This window comes from Morone saxatilis, unplaced genomic scaffold, assembly GCF_004916995.1.
Source record: "Morone saxatilis isolate NCDOM2014 unplaced genomic scaffold, NCSU_SB_2.0 Contig6, whole genome shotgun sequence".
NCBI classification, from domain to species: Eukaryota; Metazoa; Chordata; class Actinopteri; family Moronidae; genus Morone; species Morone saxatilis.
The window spans coordinates 1,562,434-1,572,433 of NW_023340206.1; the positions used below are offsets into that span (position 1 = coordinate 1,562,434).

General features: G+C 40.5%; 1 protein-coding gene across 1 annotated transcript in view; it reads right to left on the reverse strand.

Moving 5' to 3' along the window:
• LOC118340050 (ATP-dependent RNA helicase DDX3X-like) overlaps positions 1 to 10,000 on the reverse strand; it is a gene marked incomplete in the record, with an annotated part of 12,299 nt that overhangs the window by 265 nt on the left and 2,034 nt on the right. The window contains 15 exon segments of the mRNA XM_035677899.1: positions 884 to 1,008; positions 1,137 to 1,290; positions 1,706 to 1,823; positions 1,931 to 2,112; positions 3,813 to 3,863; positions 4,156 to 4,300; positions 4,979 to 5,123; positions 5,246 to 5,406; positions 5,504 to 5,602; positions 6,163 to 6,260; positions 6,395 to 6,530; positions 6,635 to 6,734; positions 7,550 to 7,666; positions 7,912 to 8,014; positions 8,413 to 8,448. Of these exon segments, the coding sequence (XP_035533792.1) occupies positions 884 to 1,008; positions 1,137 to 1,290; positions 1,706 to 1,823; positions 1,931 to 2,112; positions 3,813 to 3,863; positions 4,156 to 4,300; positions 4,979 to 5,123; positions 5,246 to 5,406; positions 5,504 to 5,602; positions 6,163 to 6,260; positions 6,395 to 6,530; positions 6,635 to 6,734; positions 7,550 to 7,666; positions 7,912 to 8,014; positions 8,413 to 8,448 (1,770 nt within the window).

Genomic DNA, 10,000 nt, shown 5'->3' on the forward strand with positions numbered 1-10,000 from the left:
GTATGAGAATCTTTTAAAGCCAACCTATCCTGTAATGTGGTGGTATGGTTATTAAATATTTTGAAAACAGACAGCAATGTCATATGAATGAAAACATATGTAAGCCTATTCCTGCTAAACGTCTCTGATCAACATCAAAACTTTTCTAATTGTATTAGTGAGAGCAATAGCAATTTTGAGTAATGACTCATAACGGACTGTGTAATATAGCAAACAGGATATGTCCATTTATAATGCCGTAACGTTCAATTAGTTCTCAACTGAGAGCATCAAAGGATAATGCTCTTCTACAATGCATACATGCAGTCTTAAACAGCTCTAGAAAAAAATCTTGCTACAAGCAGAATAACTATATAATCACATATCCTAAGACCAGATCTAGGGTTGGACCAATGTGGAAAGGTTCAAAACAGGTTCATATTAAGCAAAATACCAGACCAGTAATAAAGAATTTTACCACATGACTTGAGTTTTCAACAACACATTCCTGCAAATGTTTCACAGTAAAAGCCTTGTTAAGAAATGACAGTTTTCTGTCCACTGAGGGCACTAGAGGGATTTTACTTTGTATTAACAGCCTAATGCAGCAAACAGGAGTGGACTAAAACGGGGCTTTGCACTTACCTTTCAGTCTGCTAAGTTACTGACTGTACTGACAAACTATAGCTGGCTTGCTATGTGATAAGCTTGAGTGACATGATGGTTGTCAGGAACAGGGTTATATTGAAAATGGGTTAATATTACTGAGAGCTGCTTCTTATCTCTTTTTAAATTTGCCAGAATGGCTCCTGATGAAAAATTCTGTCAGTTTGCATCCAATCAAACTGGTTTAAACTCATACACGAATCAGGCTGGGAAAACCAGAAACCAACACTATCCTCACCTCCTCCAAAGCCACGGGGTCCTCCATGTCCTGCCTGGTTGCGACCTCCACGTCCTCCGAACCCTCCAGCGGTGCCTCCTGCAGCTGTCTGGCGATAATCACGTGCTCCAAAACCACCAGAAAACCTGGTGGGTAAAACAAATTCATGATTTAAATCAAAGTAAACTTCACTGCATTTGAACAAACCTTAAATGGCATTAACATCCACAGAAAACACATTTATTGTTTAAGAGGTGACAGTGTGCATGTATACCTCTTTGAGCGTCCTCTGTTGCTGCTCTTATGCTGGTGTTCATACGCCAAGCTCTCAAGCCATGAGGGAACCTCCTGTTTGGCCTCAACCAGGATGTCCAGCAAGTCCTTAGTAATATTCCCATTTTTATCATTGAAGAACGATGTGGCCAGTCCTACAAGTACAACAGTAGTAAGTAATACTATCAATAGTCAGACTCACAGTAAGTAGGCTGTGGGTTTAAGCCTGTCATTGGCTAACTGTTTCAGTGGGAATTCTCCTCCCCTTCCACTATGTGCTGCTGTTTTGCAAGAGCACTGTCGCTGATCCTGGGCTCAGCGCCGCCCAAGAAGATTGTGACTGGTTTAAAAAAATACAAACAAGCCAGAGGGTTGTTCTATACCAGAATGGTAATGGACTCTGGCACAGCGCTAAAATGAAGTATAAAGATTGGTTGGGCTATGCGAGACTATAGTAGCAATAAATCACAGCATTTTTGTGGGGTGTGGCTCAACAAGTCTATCTTCATTTGTTATATCATGCAACACACAAGACACGGGGTTAATATTACTGATTAGTTGTAGTCTTACCCAGGTTTCCGACTCGTCCCGTACGTCCAATACGGTGGACATACTCCTCTATATCGCTGGGCAGGTCAAAGTTAATAACATGTTTCACATTGGAGATGTCCAGACCCCGAGCTGCTACCTGAATATGTACAAAAAGAGCAGAAACATTAAAAAGGACAGAAGAAAAAAAAGGTCTCACACACATGCAGTGATACCATACACTTCATATATCAGTAGTTTACTGACCGCTGTGGCCACCAGAATGGGGCATTTTCCTGATCTGAACTGGCTCAGGGCCTCTTCTCTGTCTCTCTGGGAGCGGTCACCATGGATACTGGTGCAGGCGTAGCCCTCCCGATACAGGAAGTCCTCCAAGGCGTCAGCGCCTTTCTTGGTCTCCACAAAAACCAGAGTCAACGAGTCCTTACCTGATGAACCGAGAGAAATAACATCTGAGGTTAATCATTAAAGGTGAGCGGATAATCATGGTGGATGCTACATTTTTAACACAAAAAGCTGTCGTTTCTGTTTTCAAACCTCAGATTTTGAATACTGCAAAACTGCAGCCATTGCATTTTATGAATGAGGGCCAGTGGGTTTTTTTAATCCGCACTACCAAATCATGTGGAATGATTTTTAATTAACACAAGAAACGCACTGTGGTTTTTTGTTGCAGGGGCATCTTGCTCTGAACCTAAAAAATAAACAGCCAGATGACCCCGCAATCCTCACAGCTCCCTCACAAAGTTTGAGATTTCTCATTTTACTTCATGTTGTGGATCTGACTTGTAACTAATGGATTGCGGTAGCATGAACAGCAATGTCAGACTATGTATCTGTAAATCAACCACATCTGGAAGATGATTTATACTCAAAACATCGACATGTCAAACAACGATGTGACACATCTGTAAATGTTTGACACAAATGTCACTTTTCAGTAATTTTTCAGGGAGCTTAAACTTGCATTATTTTCAGGAAACATAATATCTTAATTTCAACTAAGGATTTTTTTATTTATTAGTTAATCTGCAGATTATTTTTACCAATAATCGTTTAGTCTGTAAAATGCTCATTACAATTTCACAGTCCAAAATGACATCTTCACATTGCTTCTTTTGTCCAACCAGTCCAAAACTCAAAGACTTATTCATTTACAATTATAAATCACAAAGAAAAGCAAAAACTCCTTAGACTTATTTCTAAGTAGAACCAGAAAATGTTTTTCCTAACCCTAACCCACATTTTTGCCTGAAAAATCATTGAAACGTTAAATCAATTATCTAAATAGTTAGCAACTAATTTTCTTCCAATCGGCAAATCAATTATTTGACTAATTGTTAAATGACAAAATATAATATTTGAGTGGCAATGCACTATCTTACTGTATCTCATTTATTCATTCTTTTAAAAACAGCTGCAGATACAAAATATGTTGCATCATACTGACAATCTTGAGATGAAAATCATTTAGTGTATAATCGAATCATATCAGTTACTCTTTCAGCCCTATGGACAGGTTATACGTCTGCTGGTATGGCTGATATGATACATAACTCTTAATTACATGCACCTTAATTTGTTTAAACACATTACAATAGATGTTTTTCTATGAACAGAAAAGTGCAACAGGCAGCAGGGAGTGCGGTGTGGATAAAAAGAAAACAATCACGAGAAGAAAAAAAAATAAAAAGAGTTAACAGCATCAGCAGCTAGTGAATAGAGCCACTGATGGAAAGAGTTTGGTCATAGTTCTTCCTCAATGCTCCATGAACATTACTACCTGATCAGTGAAAGGCACTGGCCCACATTTATATCCACTGCTAGCTAGCTGTTGAGACTACAACATAACCAGACTCTCTCTATCAAGGCTTTGGGTCTGACATGAAGACACCACAGCAACATACTGTACATAAAGATGCCACAAAAAACTCTTGAACTAAGAATAAAAATATAAACGGCATGTTTGATGTAAGCTTAGCAAATTTGACCCATGAAATGATACACAGAACCAAAAATAATTGAATAAACAAAGGACTCTCCATCCACTGAGAAGAACATTAAAGGGCAAGCAAAATTATTTAAAATGTGAAATGACGGATACAAGTTTCACCATCGAGGATCTTACCAGGTTTCTCTATGTTGTCTCCCGTATTGTCCTGTACCTCGCTGGGGATGACTTGGGATAGAACCACACCAAACCACCAACATGTAACTCAATCACCAGTAGAAAACCAACTCTGTATATGTTTAAATGTTTCTGATGTACCAAAGAGACACACATTAATGTATTGGCTGGGATGGGAGGACGACATTATGATAATGGCGAAAGGACTGGGGGAAATAAAACTGCACAGTGTGTGTTAGCAGGAGATCTAAACCGTTCAGGCTGTAGTTTATGTTCAATGTGTCGCAGACCTGCAGTGTTAGGACGCATCTGAAGGTTATGAGTTGCTATATGATCGTCTCACCTGTGGCGCTGAGCAGGTCCAGGAGGAACGACCTCTTATCGCTCTCCTCTACCCACACCACTTTCTGAGTGATGTTCTCTGAGGTGGAACCAACTCTGCCCACTGCCAGGAAGATGTACTCCTCTAGGAAATCCCTGGCCAGGATCTAGAAGGGCAGGAAGAGAATGTGCTTATTAATAGATTTTTAAGCACTATCCCTACTCATAACCCTGTTTTGCTTTTCTCTTTCAGTAAGACTGCGCCATACGTGATGCTTACATAGTAGGGCTATAGCAAAACAAAGAAAAACTTAAACTTGAGGGGTTCAAGCAGAGGTTCTCCTAGTCAAGTTTCAAACTAAACACGCAGGCGATATGAGGCGTAGATCTGCCTGTAGCACTAAAATGCAATAAAACATTATTTCCAGGATATTTGCTCATTGCAATCAATTTCTAGGTGTTTCAATGACTGGAAAGGACATGTGGGAACCCTGAAACAGGTCTAATGAAAAATCTTTATCATTATACATGACTGCCTGGAATGATGCTTCTGTGGGCTGCACATAGGCAAACGTGTACTTGGATTGCCCGGGTCTCCATTTGCATCCTGACGACAGTCGAATCCACAAATTAACATGCTTGACACACAGGCCCATTTGATTTTCCATGTGATATCTTTGGAGAAGCACAATTCCAGCTTTAAACCATCAAAGCTCTAATATTCAATTTAATGTAAATGTGATTGCTGAATTTGTCTAGTTTTTTTCCAACTATTTTATTTTAATTTGCTCGTAGCATTCATCTGTTAGGGGAGCATACACATCAGACAACTACTGTAAATGTACCTGGATCTCTTTAGGAAAGGTTGCGCTAAACATCATGGTTTGTCGGATTCCTTTATGTGGCATGGTGTCCTGTTCAACGATGCGTCTAATCTGTGGTTCAAATCCCATGTCCAACATACGATCTGCTTCATCCAGCACCAGGTAGCTGCAATGAAGAAGACACAAAGGAGGTTTTGCCTTTAAAATTAAGCTAAGATTTAAAATATATATAATAAGAGCTGTTGAAGAAATTTTGTCCATCACTCCCTCCCTCTGTCCAAGTCTTACTTGCAGTAATCCAGTCCAATCTTGCCCCTTTCCATCATGTCCACCAGTCTTCCTGGTGTTGCCACCAGCAGGTGGCAGCCTCTCTCCAGATCTCTGATCTGCTGGCCAATGTCTGCTCCGCCATACACAACACAGGGACGCACTCTGGACCGGTAGGAAAACTACAAAGAAAAACAAAATGGTTGATGACATACATGGATAAATATTTCTCCTTTTTTTAAAGATTTTATACTTGTGTGTTTGTGTGTGTGTGTGTACCTTCCTGGCTTCATCATATATCTGTAGTGCCAGTTCTCTGGTTGGAGCCAATACCAGTGAGATGGGGTATTGCTTACGGCGTCCATACTTTCCATTCTCCTGTAATACAATGACAACACAACATCTAAGTCAAATAACAGTTGATGTTGATGGAAGTTGTTTTTCCAGTTAAGTGACGTTAGGAAATCACAAGAGGTTTCAGATGGCTTCACAGTTCAAGTCCCCACTTATCAGGACTCAGGAGACCAGTGGTTCCCAAACTGGGAGGCGAAACCCCTTGAAGGGGTCAACAATTTAAGGGGCTGCAGGATATCTGGATAGAAAAAAACAACAACAACACATACTCTGCTTCACAAAAAGCTTTTTTATGATTACTTTAATTGTTGCTTTGACTTGAAATACCTGATTCGTTTTCCCCCACATAACAGCTTCACGGTGCCTAGATTAGGCTTGCAATAAAATCAGTAAAGCTATTTATTAAGTTTAACAGCTTTTCTGTAATGGTTTAGTTTAATATCTGTGGGGTAATGTACTGAGAAAATGATAAAAAAGGGATACAAAGTTTACCTTTACCAAAAACTGCAGTGTCTGTGATTTGGATATTGCAATTTGGATAGTATTTTTCAATTAATTATGTAGTCCTAATTTTTTCCCCTTACCTGTCCAGATGCTTTAGCAGCGTTAAGAGCTTCTCCTGGTCCTTCAGTGTAGATCTGGCTGAGAATTGGCAGCAGGAACGCAGCAGTCTTCCCAGAACCTGAATACACAAAGTCAACCTCGTTCATCTCACCTCCAGGTGCATTCAGCAGAATCATCATTCAAAGATATTTATGACTTCGCTCTGTTTCTGGAAATATGATGCACAGTATGCGGGTGAGTGTGTCAACCTACCTGTCTGTGCACAGGCCATGAGGTCTCGCTTTGCCTTGACAATAGGAATGGCATATTTCTGGACAGGGGTTGGTCTGGTGTAGCGACTTAGGGCAATATTACCCATGACAATCTCACCCATGTCCACATCTTGGAACTGCAAAGCGCACACACAGTCAAACACACATCAAAAGAGCAGTAGAAAGTAATTTGATACATCATTTACCCTTGATGGATCCCTAGTAAACAACAGTGGCTTACACTCTCGATGTGGTGAGGGCAGTTTTGTCCTGTGGCCTCGACGGGAATGTCATCGTATTTCTCAAAGTTGATCCCAGTGTTACTGCCTGAGAACAACTCACTACACAGGAGCAAAGCAGGAGAAACCGAGTTAGTCTAATGTTCAGAAAAGACACACACATTTAACAATGATCTGAAATAATTACCCTTGTGTTAAAAAAATACTTTTGTCTACGAACACACCTCGTGTTTTCTTTGCTAGATTTTGTGATCTTGAGTAAATCACTGCATTTCAATTATTTGGCACATTTCTAAACTAATGATGTGGACAATGGTCTGTCCAACACAGAAAGCATGTCCTCACAACAGCTGGAAGCTAAGGAATGTGTTTTTTTAAAACTAACCAAATATCAAAATAGTTCCCCATTCATTTTCTGTGGATCGACAAATCGATGAATTGTTTCCTCTTATGGTTTTGTTCATTCTCAGAACCATAGCAGACATAAATTGAGTGACACTTTCATACTGGTATGCTGTTAATATTGTGACCTAAGGCTAACCATCTGCCTGGGAGTTTTGTAACTGTACAATAATTCCCATGCTTTGAAAGGATAAAGGTCTGTTAAGTGACAATTATCTAGCTAAAATGAACCATGAACAACTGTTTGTCATGTCTGACCAGCGTGTTCCATTCGTCATTATGTGTTATTCTATTACACAACAACCAATGAAACCCCAACAAAACAAATGGTCTAATGTTGATTTTAGAATCCATTCATTCAGTCATGATCCGTACTTCCAGTATAAAGCTGATAATGGCGAGCATCTTTCATGAACCACTCCTTGATATTTCCTGGTCTCATAACAAAATGAGTCCAATTATCAAGCTTTACTCGTCTGGAGTACACCTCTCATTATATAAAAGCGCAGACTCACTGTTCAAGGCGTTCGTTACGTGGTGTTGGTTTGGACCAGTCTCCTTCATCTCTGGACTCTTCCACCCAGCGGCTGTTTCCTCCTCCTCCACCGCCACCAAATCCACCATGATCAAACCTGAACACAAAGACAATGACAGTACAAGATATATGATAGGATATTTTAGAAACTCTACAAATCACACTACTCTTGACTGCATTTTTTATATATCACAACATATTTAATCATAATTCCTGTATAATGGTAATATTGCCAGATTCTTGCAAATACACAGCCCTATTTTCATATTGAACGTGGTGCCTTAACCTGAACTTGTTTCACTGACTGTAGCAGCAGATATTCACTCTGTCTCGTCTCCTTACCTCCCTCTATTAGCGTTGCCTCTGTCATTGAAGAACGCAGACTTCCCTCGGTTGTTACCAAAACTGCTATAGGCGTCCTTGGCAGTGTTCCAGCCGCCGGCGTCTTATAGGACAATAAGCACAAAACTATTACAAGACAGTTTCATACATACAGTGTTATCAGTATTCAGAGTGTGGAGACAACCACAGCTGGTCTTTGGACTCATATCGGAGATGTGTGCTGTGAAACTGTATTTATTTGATGTTTAGTCTCACTGACAATTTCAAGAGAACCAGGGCTTGTGAAGCTCTGAAAAATGTCCTGTTTTCTTTTGGATCCCTTACGTCTCCCATTCCCTGTCAGTGGAGTGGCTTTATAAAGTGTGTTCAGTAGTGTTTCAGTTCAAGCTTTGGATAAACAATTCATATTTTTGCACCTTTTTAGTTATTTTACATTTTCTTTAAAGGAGAGCACATAACATTGGCAAAGCCTTAGTTTAGTGCAGTAAAAGCAACCCCCACCTTTATTTTCGTAGCCAGCGAAGCCCATTGGCTGCGCTGGGTTGATGGGGTTGAAGGAGCCGCCCCTGTTGCCGCGGTAACCTCCTCCGACGCCACCTCGGCCCCGCTCCATGCGGGGTGGGCCACGGTTAAATGTGTTGCCAGCAGTCATGCGGTTGTCATGGTAGCCATTAACAAAGTTGTTGCGCCCCCCGTCCCAACCATCTACAGAGGGAGAAGAGGACCATAATGAAACAATGATGCTGGTATCCAATGTGTGCAGGATTATGACATTATTGTTTCGGTTCTTATTGGTAACCCATAAGTGGCGGATTGAAACCACAGATTCCTTCACAGATCTGGATATCGCCACCGATTTCCCAAATCGATTTAAATTCCAATGCACAAGGTCCCAATTCCATTAGACTTCTGATTCTCAGAGATTGTCAGATAACTACTGCTGTACATTGTAAAACCTGGTGAATTATTAACAATATTCCTGTTTACACGAGGATTTAACGCTGCAGTGTTTACTGGCAACAGTCGCAGGTCAGATGACCCAGGCTACATTGTAAATATACAGCAGCGATCCGCCGTGGCCTACATAGCCTCCTTCCAACACCAGTTATCTTGCCGTTTTAGCTCATTTTCTCATGTTAAAGTGTTGATGAAGTATCGGTCTCTGTATGCCTTCAGATTTGCAAAAACCAACCAACTATTCTCTGTGGCCAGATCTTGTTACGAAATGTGCAAATGTAGTGAGAAATAGTACCTTTTGAAACTGTCCGCCATTCATTCCCACACTCTTTGCCCACTGAAAGAGCACAGCTCAATACAGTTTCTCTTTATGAAGTTTATTGATAACCAATTGACAAGAAGACTGTCTACAAAGAACAGCCCTTAGATTATGACGCTGGCTGCTCAGACTAATTATACGTTTATTTTACTCAATATCTAATGGCGGTATGCTGCAAATGGGTGCCCTTTGTGCGCGTTTATAAACTACTTTGCTAATTAAGCATGAAGTGCTGTTATTAATGACTCCTGTTGAAATGTAGTTTGGAGATCAGTCAGACTGGTTGGGAAAGATCTTGTTGTATGTGAACCCTGTTGCTGATCAGTCACATGTAAAAATCACAACAACTTTCAAGACTCCCGATAAGACTGAAAGTTGCACAGAGATCTCATAACTCTGAAAGTCTTGTGTCAAAGGATTCAAGAACTAAAGGCTGCCATGTGAGACTGACGGGGTAAAAGGCATACTAGGTGGTATTTTCGTAAAAAGAACAATGTATAGACTCATACACACATAATCCCTCCCAATCATCACTTATGACCAACTGCTGCAGTCTGTGTGTCTGTTTGACTGTGGGTAAGTGCAGCTTCGTGCACCTTCTGCAGGATTGTGCGGAGGAAACTGAAACAATCAGAATTTAACCTTTTATTTCTCTGATTCGCAGCTTTGTTCTCGGTAATGGCGCCCCCTCACTCCAGTTTACTGTCCACTTTGTTCTGCCATCACTGAAAAAATACTGTATAGTATGCCTTTAATACTAGAGTTGTTCCGATTCCGATACCAGTATCAGAAATTGCTCTGATACTGCCGAAA